General features: G+C 38.7%; 2 protein-coding genes across 2 annotated transcripts; both read left to right on the forward strand.

Moving 5' to 3' along the window:
• Window positions 1–369: 369 nt before the first annotated feature.
• Window positions 370–8,029, forward strand: LOC104808243 (serine/threonine-protein kinase EDR1). Its single transcript, XM_010533890.1, has 14 exons — window positions 370–969; window positions 1,896–2,318; window positions 2,779–2,882; window positions 2,964–4,093; window positions 4,255–4,295; window positions 4,864–4,932; window positions 5,630–5,730; window positions 5,820–5,898; window positions 5,986–6,084; window positions 6,635–6,703; window positions 6,803–6,852; window positions 7,081–7,257; window positions 7,612–7,735; window positions 7,905–8,029. The coding sequence occupies exons 1-13, from the start codon at window positions 538–540 to the stop codon at window positions 7,730–7,732; spliced, it is 2,895 nt and encodes a 964-aa protein (XP_010532192.1). The 5' UTR covers window positions 370–537; the 3' UTR covers window positions 7,733–7,735; window positions 7,905–8,029.
• Window positions 8,030–15,503: 7,474 nt separating this feature from the next.
• Window positions 15,504–22,425, forward strand: LOC104808245 (acyltransferase-like protein At1g54570, chloroplastic). Its single transcript, XM_010533891.1, has 14 exons — window positions 15,504–15,628; window positions 15,729–16,161; window positions 16,455–16,506; window positions 17,200–17,255; window positions 17,869–18,027; window positions 18,175–18,279; window positions 18,381–18,487; window positions 18,579–18,700; window positions 18,822–18,930; window positions 19,135–19,268; window positions 19,797–20,160; window positions 20,812–20,925; window positions 21,065–21,156; window positions 21,931–22,425. The coding sequence occupies exons 2-14, from the start codon at window positions 15,738–15,740 to the stop codon at window positions 22,229–22,231; spliced, it is 2,139 nt and encodes a 712-aa protein (XP_010532193.1). The 5' UTR covers window positions 15,504–15,628; window positions 15,729–15,737; the 3' UTR covers window positions 22,232–22,425.
• The last annotated feature ends 891 nt before the right edge of the window (window positions 22,426–23,316 follow it).

Here is a 23,316-nt window from a genome sequence, read left to right on the forward strand (position 1 = left end):
TTTAGAAATATTTTAAACAATTATTTATATTACTAAAAATTAATTTAGACCTTTTAATATGAAAAATATTAAATACAAAGAATTTTTTTTGGGGGGGATATACATTTGTCATGTACTAGTTTTTTTCACACTTTCTCAAATTTCTCTTAATACGATCAAATGCGGACAAACTCGGCAAACGCGGCCTTAGCTTCATACCGTGTGGGTCCATGTACCACGTGTCAAATTTTGGGCTTCGCTGCTCCTCCATTGGATAATTACGCCATTCGTCAAAAAAGTGGGGTCTGTTTAGTGGCAATTTCGTAAATTGCATCAACTTTGGTCCTCCTTTTTCTCCGGCCGACGTATAACCACTGAGCTCATTCTCTCCGTCGTTCCATTTTTTCACCCTCCGATCACTTTACCGTTGACCGAACCAGAGAGAAAATCACCGAGAAAGTGAGGGAAAGTGGCAGAGAAAATCCTAGAAAATTGATAAGGAGTCCGGGATAAACCCTGATTCGGGAGCCTGGAATAATCTTAGGTGGAGAGATAGCGATGAAGCACATTTTTAAGAAGCTTCACAAAGGTGGAAACCACGAGCAAAATCGGACGAACGAAGCAGTTCCACAGTCTCAATCTCAGTCTCCTTCGGCTGCATCCGATCAAAATCGGGTCAATGTCTCGGGAAATGCTCCGGCAAGCCCTTCCTCGGCGTCTCCTGCGGCGGAGACAATCCCGACGAGCGGCGGAGCTATTTTCGCGACTTCTCCTGCTCACGCTGGGGCAGCGAATCACGCGGATTATATATCATCGGAGGAGGAATTCCAAGTGCAACTCGCGCTTGCGATCAGTGCATCCAATTCGAATGATCCGGAGAACGATCAGATCCGAGCCGCGACGTTGTTGAGTCTAGAAGGGCGTCACCGGATGGAATCAGGGAGGGATAAGTCCGAGGCAGTGGCGGAGACGTTATCGAGACAGTACTGGGTGAGTATCTTCCATTATTCTGTATGATTGAGCTATTTTCTTTGTCGATTGAGGAGTAGTTCCTTTCTTTGGGACTATGTAATTCTATTGCCAGTCGAGGTTTAAATTATGATTTGAATTGGGCCAATGTTATTTTCTTTGGATCGAGTGCTGTGCATATGATCCTGGTTAATCGAATGGTGATGCTAACTTGCAGTGCGGCATGCTATTACTTTGTTTCCCGAGTCTTGATTATTGTGACATTGCAGTGCAAGAATGATTCTTTCATTACTATTGAACTGTCGGAAGGTGAATGGAACTTGTTATTGTAAATGGTTTCCCAAATTTAGGGCGTAATGGTTGCCGTGAGATTCTAGGTGATGTACAGGTTATTGCATAATCCTGAAACAAGTTATTGGATTCTTTCCTTGTTGATATCTACATTTAGAATGACTACTACGCCCATCATCTCATATAAATATCGATGATCCACAAATGTACTAGTTGTAGCTGCGTCACCCTGCTCTTAGGTGACACATTTGCTGAAGAAGCTTGCTTAAGAGGAATTTTCTTTGTTGTGTACTAATCCGGTCGTTGAAATGCAAAGCTGGAAAAATGCTCAAATGTCTTAGAGGTCCTTTTTTTTTCCTTTCCTGATTCTTAATCTTTCTTTGCTGATAAGCTTATGACTATGTTCTAGTGGTTTTCCATCTTTGCGTGTGTAACCTTCCACAGAAAGTGTAGTTTTGATAGTTAGTTTTCAACGGAATGTTGAAAGACCTTATAGAAATAATATAGAAGTTGTGTAGTTTAAATTAATGATTCTGGGAGGAGATTTATAAATATTTCATTTATAAGACGGTGTTTCTTACCATTAGTTGTTACTGCACCACCACAGTTTAGTGGTTTTACAAGAATTGAAATTTTATTAACTATTTTGTTCCTAGGAATACGGCGTGCTTGACTACGAGGAGAAAGTTGTGGATGATTTCTATGATGTGTATAGCCTCTCTACAGACTCTGCAAGCCATGGAAAGATGCCATCACTTGCAGATCTTGAAAGCAACCATGCGACCCCTGGCTTTGAAGCTGTAGTTGTAAATAGAACAATTGATCCATCCCTAGATGAATTGCTTCAAGTTGCCCAGTGCATTGCCTTAGACTGTCCTCCTACCGGTGTTAATTTACTAGTACAGAGGTTGGCCGAACTTGTTACAGGGCATATGGGTGGATCTGCAGAAGATTCCAGTATAGTGGTGGCAAGGTGGACAGAAAAAAGCACTGACTTCAAGGCATCACTAAATACCTGTGTCTTCCCTATTGGATTTATAAATATGGGCATATCCAGGCATCGTGCTCTACTATTCAAGGTAATTGGCTATATTTCTTCACGCCTTAAGCTTCTTCTAGGTGTGTCGGTTCTTGTCTAGCCCTGAAACCCTGGCGGTGTGAACTCCTTGGCTAATGAGTCAGCAAAAAGATGACAAGAAACGAAAATGTTTTGTGCTTTGGACGCTAAGAATACCAATTGTATACTAACCCTGGAGAACTTTTTTTATTATTATTCTTTTACAAGATACAACTTTGTCTTTTTGAATCCTGCATCGGCACAGCATAAGTGCAAATAGGATTCGTCTTTGCTTGCCTCTAGATTTTGGCTCTTTTCTGTATAAGAGCACTCTCAATAGTTGAGTTCTACCTTGTTTGAATAAGACATGCACATTTAAGTTGTCTTTATAAGCACTCTCCTTACTCTTCTCGTAGTCACTACAAATATCTTCGTCTTTCTCTGGAGATTGATGTTTGGGCAGTTTATTTCTTCCAATGTAGGTATTGGCAGATAGTATAAGGTTACCTTGTAGATTGGTTAAGGGTAACCACTACACAGGCAATGAGGATGATGCAGTGAACATGATAAAACTCGAAAATGAAAGGTTTGTGGTTTGTCCTTATCTTTAACATTTTAATATGTTTCCAATTCTTCAGATGTATAACGTATCTCCTCCTCATTGCAGAGAGTACTTAGTTGATCTAATGACAGATCCTGGGACGCTTATACCTGCTGATATTCCAAGTGCTAGGGATAACACCTTTAAGCCGTATAATTCAAAAGGAAGCAAGTTTCCTGGCCCCCAGTTATCAAATGACTTCAAGCATTCAGTGTCAAATCTGTCAGATGGCAAAGGCAGTAGTCGTGATCTTTTGTCCGATGATTACTCAGATAGGTCAGATGCTGGAAAGGCAGAATCCTCAACTCCAAAGTTGGGGACGGCTCAGAACACAGGTTTAGGCACTTCTGGAACTTCTAATGTGATGAATTCCGATCAGTCAGATAATATATCCTCGACAGCAACCGGAGCCTCTATATACAAAGGGAATCGAGCTTCCATGAATGACTGTTCAAGAACAAAAATAAATGTAGTTCCATACAACCAAAGCAATCAGGAAGACCCAAAAAACCTTTTTGCGGACCTTAACCCGTTTCAAATCAAAGGAACTAGCAATCTGTTTATGCCTACAAAATCGGGGTTGAATAAAGTTGATGATTTTCATCGGCAGAAAAATAATCCTGTGGCTGCTAGACCCCCTGCACCGAAGATGTGGAAGAATTACACTTGCAATGAAGCCCCCAAGAGAAAGGAGAATGCCTATTTGGAGAACTTTTTCCCTAAACTTAACATTGAACCTCATAATGGTAACTCTCTTTCATCATATGCTTCTTCGAGTTCTGGTGTAGCTGGTTCATCAAATGTTTCTGGTAAAGACAACACCACCATGGTGTCATCAGCTACTGCTCAGCCATTCTTCACATCCAGTGGAGATCAGTTCACATCACGTGTGGTGGAGGATGTAAACGATAACTTCAACAGTAAAACTAGCAATGCACAAGACATCCAACCTAATACTGCTTCTGTGGTACAAGAATGCCTGAATAATCAACCTCTCCTCCATGACCGTGGAAAAAAGTACACAAATGGTGACAGATCTGGTGGGCCTGGTCTGATTCTGAAGGATCCAGAAAGTTCAAGTTCATTACTTGGTTCGTTAGCCCGCAGAACTAATAATCAAATTCTTGATGACCTAGATGTCAGTGAATGCGAGATCCCATGGGAGGATCTTGTCATCGGGGAAAGAATAGGAATAGGTAATGTATATTGGTGGTGGTCTTTTGGTAGTATCTTTAGAATGTGTGAAATAGTGTCTCCTGAAAAATGTTTTTGAAAGAGCCGTGATGATTGCATCTTCTACCATTTAGCTTTCTGGAGGTGGAGGTCGTATCTTCTAATATTTTTTTGTTTTGGCTAGGTTCCTACGGGGAGGTGTACCATGCTGATTGGAATGGCACGGTTAGTTTCCTGCAGCTATTTGGCATTTCTATGGCAGCATGCTGTTCTTTGTCATCTTTTAATATACCCAGCTCCATTTAGTTGTGTGTTCACATCATTTAGGAATTGAATAGTGTCGAGAAACCGTGTCTAGAAGGATTATGTTGAATTTATGATATGAACTAGTTGAATATGGTAACCATCTGAAGGTTTAGGAATATGCTTTATTAGATGTTTGTATACTGCAATTTGGAGCACCTTGATGTTAGGTAACTCAGAAGTAGGGAAAAAGGGAAAAGAAAAATCTTCTAGGTAGATAGGCTGTTTCAGTCATTAGTCACAACTGCAGTTGGGACCTTCATCGATTCTATTCTACACTTCTGCAGTTTTAGCTGTTTGTCATTTTAGTTACCTATTTTCAGTTCCTTTTTCACCATTTTCCAATGGTGCAGGCATTGACCGTCTTTGTTTGCTCACTGAGGCATTGGCCTTCTTTGTTTGCTCACTGTTTTCCTATCTTCCTCTCATCAAAAGCTTGATGTATCATCTTTAATTTTCTGTTCCTTATGTTTTGTTTGGTTGAATTCAGGAAGTTGCTGTGAAGAAATTTTTGGATCAGGATTTTTCGGGTGCAGCTTTGGATGAGTTCAAAAGAGAAGTAAGCCTTAATTACACTTGCATGTGTACGTGCGTGATTGTTTCATCTAATGGAACTCTGAGATGCTTGGTGCCTGCAACATTAGTTACATCAAACAACTACGCCATACAATTCGCTCTAGCCCTTGTAGTGCAATTTGAAGTTTTTGTAGGGTCCATTAACTGGGAAAATAGGAAGGTAACAAGAACAGGTCATCACTAGCACTAAAATTGTCTTTAAATGTTGCTTCTCTAGTTCATTTTTTTCTGCGTGGAAAAAGGCGTAAAAATCATTTTAATGAGAACAATTCTGACGAATGCAGACTATTTCAAACAAATATTATGCTTGTGAATGAGAGAAATGGGGATTTGGGCCTAAATTGATTATGTGTTGAGATTAAGAAAAAGAAGGTTGACAGCCATTAAAAGGCTTATTTGTACCTCTATATAAGCTGATATATTTTTCGGAATAAGACATCATCGTTTTGGGATTGATCATAAGGAGAAGACGAACCTAAGGCAAATCGTCCGTCGTTCTCCGTAAATAACGGCAACAAACGTTGGATCCCATTTCGGGTTCTAACAAATTGTTTTTTAGTTCTTTTAAATTGGTAGGAAGACTGAAATACACCAGGTCGCACCTGCATCATCAACATGTGCTACTGGTCGTTCTGTCTCTTTTTCTTTCCACTCATAATTATATATTCTCTCAATTGAAGGTACGCATAATGCGGAGATTACGCCATCCAAATGTTGTTCACTTCCTTGGTGCTGTTACTCGTCCTCCCAACCTCTCCATTATCTCTGAGTTCCTGCCAAGGTTTGTGTCATCATTTTTTTTTGTGTGAGATTCAATCCCATGTGAGATGCTTAAACTCTCAAAGATTCTAACATAATTTTTCCCTTTAGAGGAAGCTTGTACCGGATTCTTCATCGACCTAATTCTCAAATCGATGAGCAACGCAGAATTAAAATGGCTCTTGATGTGGTAAAAAAATCAACCCATACGATATCCTCCCTCCCTGGTGTTGCTAATAAAGGTTATCATGAGGTCCAGATTTTTGTTACTTTTCAGGCAATGGGAATGAATTGCTTACACACCAGTACACCGACAATTGTTCACCGTGATTTAAAATCTCCGAATCTTTTGGTTGATAATAACTGGAATGTCAAGGTAACAACTACACGAGCTTTTTAACTATTTATCGAACTAAGATATGATTTTTTTTGTTGCTCCGCCATAAGACCCGCATTATTGTATGGTAGCGAATGTTGGGCGGCGAAAGGGCAACATGTCTAAAATGAGTGTGGCCGAGATGAAAATGTTGAGATGGATGTGCGGACACAAAAGGATGGATAGAATTAGAAATGAGATTAATAGAGAGAGAATAGGAGTAATACGTATCAAAGAGAAGGTACGAGAGGGGCGTTTAAGATGGTTTGGACATGTACAACGTAAGCCGATAGATGCGCCGGTTAGAAAAGTGGAGAGTATAGGTGTAGGGGTGAGAAGGAAAGGAAGAGGTAGACCGACTTACTTGGGAGCGTGTCATTAGAAACGATTTGGAAGTGTTGTAGATTCCGAAAGAGCTAACCCGGGATCGAAATGAGTGGAGAAGAAGGATTCATGAGGCCGACCCCAAATGAACTTGGAATGAGGCGATGTTGTTGTTGTTGTTGTTGTTGCTCCAATTGAATTGTTAGATTTACACTGAACCTTGCAGGTTTGTGATTTTGGATTGTCTCGCTTGAAACACAACACTTTTTTGTCCTCAAAATCAACTGCTGGAACGGTGAGAACGCATGATTCTTGTCCTTCTCTTGTGTTACTGGATTTTGCAAATCTATCTCTGTCGGTATCTTTCTTATTGCATACTTTCTTAATTTGCTAGCCCGAGTGGATGGCTCCTGAAGTTCTACGCAATGAGCCCTCAAACGAGAAGTAAGTAGTCTTTTAGTTATGTACTTAACTCGCCTTCACAAAGTCCAAGCTACTCTGTACCCATCATTTCTCTGATATCTCCTACATTTGTTTGAATATGAAAAGAGTGAAAATCAGAACTAGAAAAGTAGCCTAGAATTTTATCACCACTTGTCTGTGCATTTCTTTATCGATCTTAGATTTTGTTGGATTTCTGAATTGATAAATTCCTATCTGATTTTTCCACAGGTGTGATGTATATAGTTTTGGTGTAATTCTTTGGGAACTTGCAACTATGAGATTGCCTTGGCATGGTATGAATCCAATGCAAGTTGTTGGAGCAGTTGGTTTCCAAAAGCGCCGCCTCGAGATCCCGAAGGAAGTCGATCCCGTGGTCGGGAGGATCATTTGGGAATGCTGGCAAACGTAAGTCCAATCCAGAGTAAAAAACAATTTTGTATACTCAATCATCCTTGCACTCGCTGCCTTTGAGAAAAAATAAAAATTAAACCAAAATAACTCAAATTTCTATTCCAAAATGACATTAAAATTTCAACTCTTAGAATTTACGAGGAAATATGTCTCCAACTTCTTGCTTCTTCAGAGTGTTTAAAAAGCAGCAAAATAATTGTAGGAAAAAAAAGGGCCTAACCTCTTATTTTGATATTATATCGCCTGTCACTTGGATAAGCCGAAACTTTGGTTGATTCGATAGAAGAGTTGCCTGTTCATGACTTTATTTTGATATTATTTCCTTGTCTCGTTATTTGTTTTGGGCAGTGAACCAAATCTGAGGCCATCCTTTGCTCAGCTAACGGAAGCTCTGAAGCCTTTGGAGCGGCTCGTGGTTCCTTCACATGCAACTGACCAACTGAACCAAACTCTCCCATCGTCTTCCTGATAGGTCTCGAGAACTCTCTCCCCTTTTAGTTCCATCTCAATTGTGCATATCTTGGACGGGCGACCATTTTCTCGATCGTTAATATTTCGTTTCCGAAACCACGCCCGGAACTTACAGGAAGAAAGGTTGTATAATCAAAATCATAATCATCGTCTTTTTGATGCTGCTATAGGAGAAAAAGCTGGGCGTCTCTGCTGTACATTTTTACCCCCTTTGTTCTTTGTCACAAGCCATGTGTTTTGCGTTTAGAGGTTTCATGCATATATATATAAAAAGCCTCGAGATTGGCTTCAGACTGAATATTTTCTGGGTAATGAATCCATGTTAAACGTGGTTTTACGAGTAACTGGCATCAAGGATCAGTGACTTCTATGGAGACCGCAAGCCGATTACTACGGTAAAGTTGAATTTACTCGAGAATAGGATTTGGAAAGAGTATTACCTTTGTTGCTAACTGTTCTTGTTATGTATCGATACTGTTGTTAACGGTATCGATCTCATTTGCTTTCTACGCGGCGCTCTTCGTTTTCACTCGCCTTTATTCCCCGATTCTCGACAGGTGAACTGCCATGGTTTGGACAGAACAAGAATGTGATTCTCTCTATTTTTCTTATATGCTTTTCACAGTGGAAGAATTTGATTCCCATGGAGAAAGGACACCTTGGGTTGCACTATATAAAGAGAGAGGACGTTGGTTTTTCTTTTTTCTTTGTATCCTTGAACGTTGAAAACTGCATTTCTAATAAACAAAACCTGAAAAAGGATGGAGGGCTCCCACCACGGCAGGAAGAGCCGTTTCGGGTTTTCCAATCATGGCCATGGAACTGAATACGTCGTTACAAAGATCGAGAAGTCGGTTCGTTCCGTAGAGAAATCTATACATTCGGTTTTAGATCATAAGCAACCGGGGAGATTGGCTTCAATGGAGCTCGATCACAATCACAAGGCTCATCACAGAGACAAAGCTGAGGAAGAAGGAAGACCAAAGTTCAAGATAGCAAAATGGAACTTGGGGAACAAGTTAGGGTATAAGAACGATGGTAAACCTGACGTGGAGAAGAAGGAACCACCGGCTATGATCAACGATGGAGGATGGGTCAGGCCGAATCGAGCGATGTGGGCTTCACCACCCACTGGCTCCCATGAGCACAACATTGAAGATGCACTAGACTATCTCAGACAAACCGGTCGTTCCGGTTCCAGGTCAAGAGCCTCGGTTAAGCCTAGGTCGGATGTCAAGCACTTGCCAAGCGATGTTCGAGAGGCACTGGATCATATGAGACAACCCGGTTCAGCGGCAACCGATAACTCTGGTTACCGGTTTTCCGTTGCGGTTCCGGCTAAGAAGTAAAAGGAGTTGTGTCGATGAATACGTAGAGTAGTGAATTATGGGTTTGTTAGTTTATGTATGGAATTATATATCGTAGAAGTACAATACATATATACATATATATATATATAAAGGCAATATATAAAAATAAACCTTGGTTACGTTTACACCAGGATTTAGTTAACTAGTACAACTTTTGTACCGATTTTCTTTAAAACTATTTCGAAAATTTATTGAATTTTTAATCTAATTATATATATCTGGTAGAGGATTGAAAAAATCCATTCGAATTACACTTTCCAAATTGAGACTCGAATTTGGATCGACTTAAGCCGACCAATTTTATGTAAACACAATGAACTTATATCATTTAAAGCAAATAATATATTGGCCAACTTATCAAATGATAAATTTGTATAGTGAAAATTATGTAAACAAATCCAATATAATAAAACAACTCTAAATAGGAGATATAATAATATATATAAAAGATTGTTAAAAATTTAATTAAAAACATTACACTTATTAAACAAATTATAATAAATAGTATATCAAATGAGTTGTAGAACAAAGTTGATCGATAGCATGAAGGGGGTCTCCGCATCCCTGCCTACGCGACACCTAAAAAAGGTATGACGTGTGACAATGAAGAGGAATGACACATTTCTACGCTACATCACTAAAAATATCACATCGACGAACATTAAAATTTTAAAAAATTAAAACATAAATACATATATAGTATATACACACACATACACATACATGCATATACACATTTTTCTTTTCATTTTTACCCCAATTACCAAATTTTACTCGACGAATCGGTGAAATAAGTTTGAAATACACAAATATTGTGAGAAAATAACGGGGAGACTAATGACCAAAAACATTATGATTCACCAAAAAAAAAAACGTTATGTCATTTTGATTATTTTTAAACAAAGATTCGAAAACAGATTTTGTTTACTATAGAGAAAAATTCTGACGTTTTTGCATAGAATGACATTTTATATTAATGGAAAAAATAATTTCATTCGAGATATCTGAACAATTCAGGAATAAACGGACGGGTAGCTCGAAAAAACGGACGGGTAGCCCGTTTTTTCTGAGCAGTTCGGAAATAACGAAAAATCACGATCGTTAGGAAAATATTTCCGATTTCTTCACACCTTTCGACATTTGGAGTGTTTATAAACACCTCTGGACATCCTAACATAATAGAGAACAGATCTAGTTCGTTTTTTGAGAGATTTGAGAGCACTTTTGTGATTGTTCTTGCAAAACACTCACAAAAGCTTTTTGTTCATCTTCTTCTTACGGTTTCTTGTGTTTGTGATCTTAGGAGAGTAAACTAAGATCGCTTTTCTCTTCATTGTATCTCAAAAATGTATTCCGGGAAGTCCTTTGCTCATATAGGACGGAACAACGCTTTTAGGAAAATGTATCACGTCTTGAAGAGTTATCCGGTTCTCGATTTACTTTTTTTGTTCATTTTATATCCCAGATTTTCTAACAATCTAAAAACGTTATCCATTCGAGGATGACTACTTCGGTGAGAGATCTTACAATAGACTTTCACAAACTTGACAAGTTCGAGGGCGTGGGATTTCAAAGGTGGTAGAAGAAGATGCATTCCTCCTGACGACGCTGAAAGTCATCTACGTGATAAGCACTCCTAGACCGAAAGAAACCGAAGAGGAGACATTGGTTGCGGCTCGCGTGCAAAACAAATGGGACAACGATAACTACGTGTGTTGCGACCACATCCTTAACGGTATGTCTGATGAACTTTTTGATGTATATCAACACATAGATACCGTCAAAGCCCTGTGGGATTCGCTGGAGGCTAAATACGTCTCAGACGATGCCTCTAGCAAGAGATTTCTTGTAAGTAGTTTCAACTCTTACAAGATGGTGGACTCGAGATCGGTCATGGAGCAATTCCATGAACTACAAAGGATCTTGAGTCAATTCGTACAATACAAACTGCAGATGGATGAAGCCATCAAAGTTTCATCTATTGTTGACAAACTTCCACCGAGTTGGAAGGATGTCAAGCGTTCCCTGAAACACAAAAAAGACGATATGTCTCTTGAACAGTTGGGAACATATCTTCGCATCGAGGAGGATCTCCGAGTGCAAGATGGAAAAGGCGCTTCTCCTCCTACTATAGTGAATGTTGTAGAGGATGAGAAACGTGGAGCCAAAAGACAAGGAAAGAAACCCTCCAAAAGCAATCCTAAGAAGAAGTCAAAGTCGAGTGCGATTTGTTGGTTTTGCAATAAACCGGGGTACTTCAAACGGGATTGCTACTCGTGGAAGAATAAACACGAGAAGAAGAGTGCTCATGGTCAAGGAAACAAAGCCCTTGATCAATCCACTCAAGGTAACAATAGTTGTTACTTGACGAATTCGGATATGAATTTTGATGCTATGATTTACGAGTTAAATCATGTTCAGGAGGGTGACCAATTATGGTGGATCGATTCGGGAGCAATTAACTCGACATATTTGTAAAGAATGTGAGCTCTTCAAGACTCTAGAAACCGTAGAAGACGGAAGCGTTCTTTACATGGGAAACAACTCGACGGTCAAGGTCCAAAGAAAGGGGCAAGTAGAGTTGTTGCTTACATTCGGAAAGACATTAACCTTTAGGAAAGTTCTTTTTGCTCCGGATGTAAGGAGAAATATAGTGTCGGGTTGTGTACTTAATCGATTTGGCTACAAGATGGTCTTTGAGGCTGATAAGTTTATCCTCTCTAAAGGAGGAGCGTTTGTGGGGCAGGGTTAAGTTTGCATTTCTTCTTTGTATGTTGTTGATCCAAATGTTTCTACATTATGGCATGCTAGATTAGGACATGTTCACTATAAACGGATAAATCTTATGTCAAAGATGGACTTAATTCCACCATGTGCCATGAACGAAGATAAGTGTATAACTTGCATGAAAACGAAAATAACTCGTAATTCGTTTGCTAGCGTAGAACGGAGTTCAGAACTTTTAGAGTTAGTTCATAGTGACTTATGTGATTTGCATGGAACTCCGTCTCTAGGTAACAAGTGACTTTTATTGAAGACTCCACACGTTATTGCTATGTATTTTTGTTGCATGCTAAAGATGAAGCTCTAGATAGGTTTAGGGCATACAAATCCGAAGTTGAGTTACAACTCGGGGTTAAGTTCAAGAAGCTTAGGACTGATAGGGGAGGGGAATACTATGATCCAACATATTTCGAATCTGTAGGAGTGATTCATGAGACCCCCGCACCATACACACCGCAACAAAACGGTGTAGCGGAAAGGAAAAATAGGGTCTTGAAAGAAAGGGTTAATTCCATGCTTTCATATTCGGGGTTAAGCGAGAGATTTTGGGGTGAAGCCATGTTAACGGCTTGTTATATTTTAAACCGAGTTCCATTGAAAAGGAACAAGATTACCCCATATGAACTATGGTACAAGAGAAAACCAAATCTGAATTATTTTCGGATTTGGGGTTGTCGGACAATTGTAAAAGTCTCAGAACCAAAGAGAAAGACTTTGGGTGATCGAGGAGTAGAATGCATCTTCATAGGTTATGCTTTACATAGCAAAGTTTATAGGGTCTATGTCATAGAGCCAAACGACTACATTACCGTTCACACGGTTATTGAGTCGAGAGATGCATTGTTCGACGAAAGTCGATTTTCTTCGGTGGATAAACCACTTATTTCTGTACCTAGTTCGAGTAGTCGAGCAATCGATCAAGATAACGGACAACGTGAACCTCGTAGAGGTAAACGAATAAGGAAAGAGAAATCATTTGGTCCGGACTTTCAGATGTATTTAGTGGAAGGTACAAACGAGTCGATAGTGACTCAACTTGCTTACGTCTATAATATCGAGGAAGATCCTAGAACGTTCGATGAAGCGATGAAATCACGAGATGTCGCATTCTGGAAAGAAGCGATAAATGATGAGATGGATTCCATCATGAGTAACAACACATAGGTCTTAGTAGATCCTCCTCCGGGTTGTAAACCTATTGGTTGCAAATGGATCTTCAAAAAAAAGATGAGAGTCGATGGAACTATTGATAAGTTCAAGGCTCGTCTAGTATCTCAAGGCTTTAGACAAAAACAAGGTATCGATTTCTTCGATACATATGCATCGGTAGCTAGAATAACTACAATTAGATTGTTGATCTCCTTGCATCAATAAACAATCTTGTAATTCACCAAAAGGATGTCAAGACGGTATTTCTAAACGGTGAGCTTGAAGAGGAGGTGTATATGAAGCAACCGGAAGGTTTCATCTTATCGGATCAAGCACCAAAGTGTGTAAATTAGTCAAATCATTGTATGGGTTGAAACAAGCACCCAAACAATGACATTTAAAATTTGATGATGTGGTATTGGCTAACGGGTTTCGTCTGAATCAATCGGACAAATGCGTATATAGCAAGTTTGACGAGAATGGTCATGGAGTTATCATTTGCTTATACGTGGATGACATGCTCATATTCGGTACAGAATTAGAGTAAATCAAGAAAACAAAAGAATTCTTGTCATCGAAATTTTCGATGAAAGATCTAGAAGAGGCGGATGTTATCCTTGGAATTAGGATAATAAGAGATCACGGTAGTGTTGGGATTTCTGGGATCTCTAGAGCGAATCCTATTCCTAAGAGATCGATTCTAGGGTTTCCGCAGCGGATGTAAAACAAAAATTTAATAAACCCTAAAACCATGCTTCTATGAATCGTAGAAACGTTAAACTTGCTAGAGATCCCAGGAATGTATTCCGGGAAGTCCTTTGCTCATATAGGAAGTCCTTTGATCTAGAAGAGGCGGATGTTATCTCTTCATTGTATCTCAAAAATGTATTCCGAGAAGTCCTTTGCTCATATAGGACGGAACAACGTTTTTAAGAAAGTGTATCACGTCTTGAAGAGATCCGATTCCCAATTTACTTTTTTTTATTCATTTTATATCCCAAATTTTCTAACAATCTTTTATTTATTTTTATTTTTATTTACAAGATCTCCATTTATTTTTTGCTCGTATATATGAGTTGAACCGAAATATATACGAAGGCTTGTCTAAGTGGCAAAATATGCGAAATATTTGTAAATATTTTGTAATTTGGATTGTCCATGAAAACTTATATGTTTCCAAGTTGCACCTAAATATTATTAAAATTTCAATACATATATTTTTTTGTTATAATCATGTAATTAATTATTTTGAAGAAAAAAGCATTCTTCCATCTTTTTAATGGTAAAAATCTACCTTCATAAAAATAGTAAGAGATCACCGAAAATTATGATTGACACAATATTTTTAGACTAAGTTCATAAAATCTTTATAGATTAATTCTAAATAAGATAAATTTATAGAATACACTAAATTTACATATTTAAAAATATATCTAGAATAATCGTTCACATTCTTTTCTTTTTTTTAGTGAAAGTATTATATTCCATTAATCTAGAATTCAGAATTTATTCAGTTCCAATAAATTCCAGAAAACAAAGATAGATGGAGAAAGTATGTGATACTCATAGAAAATATATATATATATATACTAAACAGAGATATATTTCTAGTGGAAGGCAACAAAACATGTCATCCGTATGGCCTAACCATTCAAAAGCCATCGAAAGCAGACAAAACTAATTATGCATAAAATAAAATTAACAACATATAAACAAAAAACAAATAAGAACAACATTCAGACTTCACTTTCACCCTTTCCCGTGCTTTTGATATTTTCAGAACATATTTTTTTTTTCCTTTCTACACTATTAAAGACTGACAGGATAAAAAAAAAGCCAAATATTTCGATTTTCTCGAAATAAATATTTACCATCTCGATTTCTTTTATCTTATTTTTGGAAATGCATATTAAATTCTTCCGACTTTTCACAATAAAATTTAAATAATATCAATTGTTTTAGATGAAAATATTTTTTATATAAAAATTAATTTAGATAAGAAATAGTATCTGAATGGTTGTTGTTTGACGAGAAAATGATAAATTACAAAAATATTTGTAAAAAATCTACAAGTATAAATTTTGTATCTAGCAAAAATATTATAATTAAAAGAGAGATTTAATTCTCTGTTGGGTTTTAAAGTATTGTTTTATTCAGTATAATTTAGTATTAAAATTTATTTCTAAAAATAAAACAGTAATGTCAATTTGTTCATTACAGTCAGTTCACTGTAATAAATTTATAATCTAAATAATATTTGCAATTTAACGTTAGAATAATTTATCCCAAAAAAAAAATGAGCTGAAGAAGCAGATGCTCGCAAGAAAAAAGTTAGAAATTTCACAAGCGAATTCTTCCTCTCCTTCGGCATTTCTCTCTTGGAGTGTTTTAGCAAACATCCTTTTCTTTATTCCCGGAATTTATGGAAGTAATTTAATTTTTTTGTACGAGAAAATCTTTATTATTGTTGTTTTTGTTAATCGTCAAAATATCGAAATAAAAATGTTTTGTGAACCTTCGCTGGTCTCCTCTTCGAGTATTTTTGTCTGAATTCACTGAATTTTCTAAAAGTCGGTCTCTCTCTCTCTCTGGTTAGTGAACATCTTGGATTTGGACAAAAGTTCAGTTTCCTCCGTCTGAAATTCATACTGAACTTTTCTTGGGTTTCGTTTTCGCCGTCGCTTTACACAGGACAAGGCAATGGCAACATGTTCAAGCCTCTCGGTCCTGTCCAAATTTAGATCGAATTCCGGCCATAAGCTCAGTTTCAGAGTAAGAGCTCAGGTTTCTGGAGATGAACGCAAGACGGCGGTCGGGTTTCCCGGTTCGATGGAACCGGTTAACGGTTCGATTTCCCTGGGGCGCGATAAACACCAAGTGGGTAGTGACGGTTTAGCTGATGAAGTGAATGGGAAGGTGAAATTCGAGAAGAAGACTGCGAAAGATGAAGCTTTTTCAGAAATGGAGCTCTTGTGGGATGATGGGTATGGTTCAAAGACTGTGAAGGATTACTTCCTCGCGGCTAAAAAGATCATTACAAGTGATGGCGGACCTCCACGGTGGTTTATCCCGGAGGATTGTGACCGCCCGATCAAAGATGCTCCTACTCTCATGTTCTTGCCAGGTAGAGTGATGGATTGGCTTAAGCTTTAGGATCATTGTGTTGCTCTGTCTTGGATTCATGGATAGATACTTGAGGTTGCTTTGCTTGTTAGCTTTGGATTGTGAAATTTGTTTGGTTATTCATATAACTTTCATAAATTATCTCTGTATGTGGTGTAAATTTTGGTGTGGAAGTGAAAATGAAGTTGGTAACTTGTATCAGGAAGTACCTCAGCTCCTGAGTTCAAAGCTTTGAACATTTACTTGCAGTTCATTAGAAAGGCTGATAACACTTGTGGATTTCACTTTCTCTAGGGCTTGATGGAACAGGGCTGGGCCTCATTCTGCATCACAAAGCTCTGGGGAAGTAAGCTATACTATTCCTTTGTACCGTCTGAGTTCTCTGTAACATTATTACCAAATTATCGATGAGTCAAGTAGGAGTAGAGATACCCACATGAATCCTTAGAGCAGAAGCGACTTGAGTTGGTGGTTGAGTTTCCAAACCGGTACCCGCTGACTCTCTGAGTTCTGATTTAACCTAGAACTAGAATCTCTGTTTCTACAATGTGCAATGAATGGTGTATGTACATGTGATATTGATTATATATTACAATTAACATGATTCTTCCTCGGTGAGGGTACACCAGATTTTCAGCTTGCAATTTGTTTTAACTAATCCCCACATATTCAGCATCTATTGGATTTCTGTCCCTTGGTTATAAACTTAAACTGAACTGTTTTACCACATAGCAAACTAAGAGCATCATCAAGTTTGTAGGGTTTCGTGGAGGTTTGAAAATGCGAAGGATTTGGTTCCATAGGTGTTATATCCTTACACGTGAAATTGCATGTAACAATCCGAACACTCTCACGTTTTGCACGAGTGCACCGTGGTGAATCTTTGTTGTATCTCTATAATGCTAAGGCTGTGATGGAACCCACACAATCATTTAGGTTTCAATCTCTTGTTCTGGTTGATGTCTAACACTTAGGTATATAATTAGTCTCACGTGTTTTCTTTCGAGCATAGCTTGTGAGTTTTTTTTTTCTGAGACAGGGCTTTTCATCTCCGGTGCCTTCATATTCCTGTCAACGATCGAACTCCATTTGATGGTAATATATGGTTACACAGATGCTTGATAGAGTTCCACTTACGTAAAAACTGAAAGTCATAAACACATATGGTTGCACAGATACATATCTATGGCCATTCAAGGCCATAATAGAGCATGATTTTTCATGTTTGATATGAATATACATAGATATTGCGTACACACAAGAACAATTGCTGCCGTTGTGAATAACCAAGTTCCAATGATAAAGTCTCTAGAGCATTTGGTATTTGAAAACAAATACAAGATTGTAATTATATAATTGACATCTGATATTTGGAACAAGAGAGATTTGATTTATACTCGGCATCAAAGGATTTAAACCAAAGAAGAAGACATCAGAACTATGTATACTGTTACTTCCTTAGGGCCCTCTTCTCATCTATTTCCTACTTCCGGATGCTTTTGATGGCTCGAGTCTTGCCCAGTCACTTGTATCTGAATGACACATATATAAAACGGACATGGATAGATACAATACCCTTATGAGGTGTACAACATTACGTCTCATCGTTTTTTTACTTAATGTAAGGCTTGCGCCCCTTTTCGTGTATTCTGGTTATGCTGTTATAATATGTTTTGTTTTTTTGTTTTTGGAAAATTATGTCATAAAGGGCTCGTGAAATTAGTCGAGGATGCTTTGAGACGGGAGCATGCTTCAAGTCCAGATAAGCCTATTTATCTTCTGGGAGATTCCTTTGGAGGATGCTTGGCTCTTGCCGTTGCTGCGAGAAATCCTCACATCGACATAGTGCTGATACTAGTCAATCCAGGTAAGTAAATTTTTTTTTTTAGTTTATCGACATGTATGTAAATACACGCATGCATATATGTTTTATCCGGTTCATAGACACGCATGCATATATCGTTTTTGGCATAACAACTGTTCTGCTATTCATGATTTATACTGATTTTCTCAGCGACATCATTTGAGAGGTCACAGCTACAACCACTGCTGCCCATATTAGAGTTGTTGCCAGAAGAACTGCACTTTACTGTTCCATATGCTCTAAGCTTTGTTATGGGTACATGCACTTACGCTCATTCTATGAATATATGATTCTTTTGTGGATCCATGTTATATTCTCGGTAAAAATATCTTCATTTATGGTTTTCTTGGTATCAGGTGACCCGTTAAAGATGGCATCGGTTGATATCAACACTGAACTTCCAACAGGAATAAGATTGCAACTGCTGAGAGAAAAACTCAGTTCATTGCTTCCTTTTCTCTCTGTAAGTTTTGCTCTTATGCGTATGCAGGATCTGAGTTACTAGGTCCTAGTTCTTTACCAGACTGCACATCTTTTTTTTTGGTCGCTTTTAGGTGCTTGGTGAAATTGTTCCGAAAGAAACCCTTCTTTGGAAGCTTAAGTTGCTGAGGACTGGCGCTGCTTATGCCAATTCTCGCCTCCATGCTGTTAAAGCTGAAGTTCTGGTTCTTGCTAGGTCTCTTCTTCTCTCCTAATCACCACGTTTCTTAATTTCTATTCTTATATGATTGGTATATCATCAGGAACTAATAAAATTTGTAGGATTTCACAATTGATTAGATTTTATAAACTTTCAGTGGAAAGGACAATATGCTTCCTAGCCAAGAAGAAGCAATGCGGCTTCATGGGTTATTCAAAAACTGCACGGTTCGAGTCTTCAAAGACAACGGGCATACCCTTTTACTGGTAAATGAAAATCAATGATTTGCTTCTTAATCATCTGTTAACGTTTGCATGCATGTCCATGTGGGCAAGTGTTCTTCTTTTGCTCTTACTGAGATCTGAGCTAGATACCATTCTGTCTGAAAGACAATCTTGTATAAGAACAAAACAAGGCATAAGGGTAAATCTTGAATTTTGACATGTTTTTCCTTTCTACTTTGGAACCAGGAAGACAGCGTCAGCTTGCTCACTGTTATTAAAGGTACATGCAAATACCGCCGCTCCAGGAGAGTTGATTATGTCTCAGACTTTTTGCTTCCGAGTAAGGGAGAATTTGAATATGCGACTAACCGGATAGTCGGGTAACATTGCTTAGCCATTCTTCCAGTGTTTTACGTTTTTGCTTTTTCCGAGGATTAAGATCGTTTGATTTCTTGAAGTTTGGGGGTTTTGTTTGGCATAAATGACTGTTACAGATATCATATTTTCATTATTAACAGGAGAAAGCATTCTTTTCACGAGAGTAAGAAATCGTGGGACAGAATGGATGACTTGGCTTTTATGATATATCTCGAATTCATTTCAAAACAATTGAAATGCGTTAACCTACAAATGTAAAACATGTTATTGCATATCACCCAAATCGGTGTCTCACCATTCTGGTTTTCCAACTGCACTAAAGAAACATAGATGTCCAGACGAGGGTAGTTAAAGGAAAAGAAATAGAGTTTCTTGTCAACTAACCGAGAAGGGAAAAAAGTTAAGGGTAGACATGAATTTAATTAAGCAGAGTTCTCCTTTTCCTTTAGCTGAAACATTACCTCCAAAATAGGCTCTATCAGATTCTATGGTTGACCGTACCTGTTCTCCGTGTTTCTTGTAACAAACAGGTTCTTACGCTATGCTGTTGGCTCTGTAATGTTCTCAACTATGGAAGATGGAAGAATAGTGAAGGGTCTGGCTGGAGTTCCCGATGAAGGTCCTGTCTTACTTGTTGGTTATCACATGTTGATGGGGTTGGAACTTGGCCCGATGTCTGGGGCATTTGTGAGAGAGAAAAGAATTCTCTTCCGTGGTATGGCACATCCTGTATTGTACTCGGAAAACGAGTCATCTAAAGATTTTGGTTACGTCGACTGGTTCAAGGTATTTGGTGCATACCCTGTCACGCCGAGCAATCTTTACAAGCTGCTAGCTTCGAAATCTCATGTCCTTCTCTATCCGGGTGGTGCACGTGAGGCTCTCCATTATCGGGTTTGCCATTTTCCCTAATCTTCTTTAAGGCTGTGGAATACAATATACAGAAAGCTCCAAGGAAACTTCAATTTTCAATTTTTTTTTAATTCGGATTGAAAACCCCAAATATAGCATTCATCGCTCTTAGACCCGAAAACTGTTGCCTGTTGGTGCCGCTAAAAAAACCAATTTCCAGTGCGAGTTTTTTTCTTAACGGGAAGTCGAAGACACAGAAATAAGGTTGTTGTTTGTTTAACATTAGACAAGTGCAAGGTCCTTATGTACATTGCCCTCCACATGAATATGATACTTGGAGTAGTAAGTTTATACATTGCTGAAGATAGGGTAGTCACATATTTTATAGATAGAAACTATCACACACCGAATCCTTCTTTCGCAATGTTGGAAAAGGAATTCATTGTCACCGCTTGAATAAACTTCGTCGTATGCCTCGTATGTTATGGACCACCTATTATGCCATGCACATCACTATTCGGAAGTTTAAAAACTGTGCTTTGCTTCAAATTCGCAGAAGATCGATCCCTGGTATCTGAGATATGGGATATATCCATTTCTAATAAGTAGATGAGGATTACAAAATCAATGAAATCTTTGTTTTAAGGTAGGATAGTATTCTAAATGTCTCGAGTAATTGTGACACTTTTGCAGGGCGAAGAATACAAGTTAATTTGGCCTGAGCACCAAGAGTTTGTGAGAATGGCAGCACGGTTTGGGGCAACAATAGTGCCGTTTGGAACTGTTGGAGAAGATGACATAGCTGAGGTAAGCTGCATCAAAGCACAACTTGTTAAGTCTTTCTGTTCTCAAAGCTGACAATAGGATAAATAATCATGGCTGTATTTCAATTTCTTGTTGGCTTATATTGAAATACGGTAACGATGTTTACTTGTGGGTCTTGCAGTTGGTTCTGGATTACAATGACCTGATGAAGATTCCCTTTATCAATAACTACGTCAGTGAAGCAGCTCGTGATGCCTCGAGATTCAGATTGAGGTAATTCCTCTTGATCTATAGCTTAAACACAAAGCACATACTGCACAAGGATGCTACGGATGATGGGATTTATGATTTTAGAAAAGGAAAAAACGGGGCGACAAACTTTATTGAAACCTAAGAAAAGAAACAAGGGTCCCAAAGAGTACCTGTCCGACAAGTGGAGTTCCTTTGTCCCTGGGCTAAGCTTACAAGATTACCTTAGGAATTTGTCCAAATCTTACTGTATTTATAGTGAAAGCTTAGACAGCAGAAACAGGAAATATTATAAGCCAGGAGCAGTAATCATGCTCCATCAAACGTCACCTCCCTAGTCATATGCCTAAATGGAATTGCATTCCTTTAATCATTCCTCTATCTATAGCATAAGATCTCTCAGCCCTTGGTCTCTATCAGAATACTGAACCAAGATGTTAATATGGTTCGGATAGGTAGGTATCTGATAGAGACAAACTGCTGAGAGACCTTATGCCCTCGACGGGCATTTTATGGAATCTTGCTTTAGCTGTCTTCGGAAAGGGAAAACAACTCCACCGGGGCGGGTAATGGATGGGTCTCAGTGGTTTTCCCCTGAACCATCATAGTGTACTTACCACATCAGTAACGGGCAGAAACCCATTTCGTATGTAAATATATATCTCTAGACGTGAACGGTATACGGGCTGAATTCGATCATATACTCAGTATGGTTATAGTTCCAGTCATCGAAGCAGAATCACGAATCATTGTGGTGTATTTTCAGAACGTTTTTTCTGAAGTTGCGTTAAATCACAGGGATGAATCAAGCGGGGAAGTCGCAAACCAGCGGCTCTACTTACCGGGACTCTTACCGAAGATTCCAGGTCGGTTCTATTACCTGTTTGGGAAACCAATACACACAAAGGGAAGAGAGGACCTGGTGAAAGACAAAGAAGCAGCAAACAACTTGTACTTGCACGTAAAAGCAGAGGTGGAGAGAAGCATATCGTACTTGTTGAAGAAACGAGAGGAGGATCCGTACAGAAGTATCATAGACAGAGTAGCGTACAGTGTGGCTCACACCCCTGCAGTTGATGTCCCTTCGTTCGAGCCATGACCAAAGAGTAAGTTCATCACCAAGGTATCATATGAATTCTTTTTTTTTTTTTTGTTAAAGACCAACACTGTTATTTATTACCCATATTCATATATAGAAAAGGTACATGTACATGCTATTGTATTTGCTGTTCGATGTAAGTGCCATTGTGGGTCACTATGAATGGAAGGTTATGGGTTTCTAGTTCAAGATGAGTCTGGTTGTGCATTCACAAACCCGAGCTCAAACTCGCTGGGGCTCTCACGAGTGGCCATAAAAATCCGAGAATCGGGTATGGCAAGTATCCGACATGTGAAGCAGAGGTGGCTCAAGCTCAACGGAAACGAGAACCGGGGGAAAGCACCTGAATGAAGGGATATAAGAGGTTAACTGTGGGTAGAGGGGTAAAAACATGAGCTAGGTCATTAAAAACCGTTATGATCACGTGAAGTCGAGTTCTGTTTTGTATTCTGCAACCTCTTCGTGCGGTTTTATCATTCGGGTGATTTGGTCTCGAGGTTCTTGCATTGTGATCCGATAGTTCAGTGAATTTGCGGATTTCGAATCCGTTGAGATGTAAGTCGAGGAGCTCGTATGCGCATATTTCTGGTACAAGTGACATGGTGGTATCTTTGCATTTTAGGCGGAAATTTCTTCTGATACTCAGCACTCTGAAGGACTTTGTCCCCACAGAGGTCTAAAATCTCCAGCATCTTCGCATTTCATCCTATCATTAGATGACATCTTGTGGCAGAGAATTTTGATTGGAACGACTTCATAAGAATAGTTTGGAGTAGAAGTTACAGTTCCCTGCAAACATGTAAGGATGAGTTTCCATTTCATCATTTTGCTTCATGTGTTCTAAGATCTAACCTTTTCAGCATATACCACAACAACAAATTGGTTGTCACCATCATGGACGGTAATAAGCTACAGGACCTAAATGCCAGGAAAAGGGCACATAAAACGAAGCATGACAAAAGACAGAAAGCAATTAAAAAACCTCAAACTTAAGGGTGTACTTGTCGATTAGAGGAGACAGGTACTGGGAGATGTCTCTAGGTAGACAGATATCGAAGCATTTCAGAGGGCTCAAAGTCGACAGA

Source organism: Tarenaya hassleriana, unplaced genomic scaffold (genome assembly GCF_000463585.1).
Source record: "Tarenaya hassleriana unplaced genomic scaffold, ASM46358v1 Cleome14, whole genome shotgun sequence".
Lineage (NCBI taxonomy): Eukaryota > Viridiplantae > Streptophyta > Magnoliopsida > Brassicales > Cleomaceae > Tarenaya > Tarenaya hassleriana.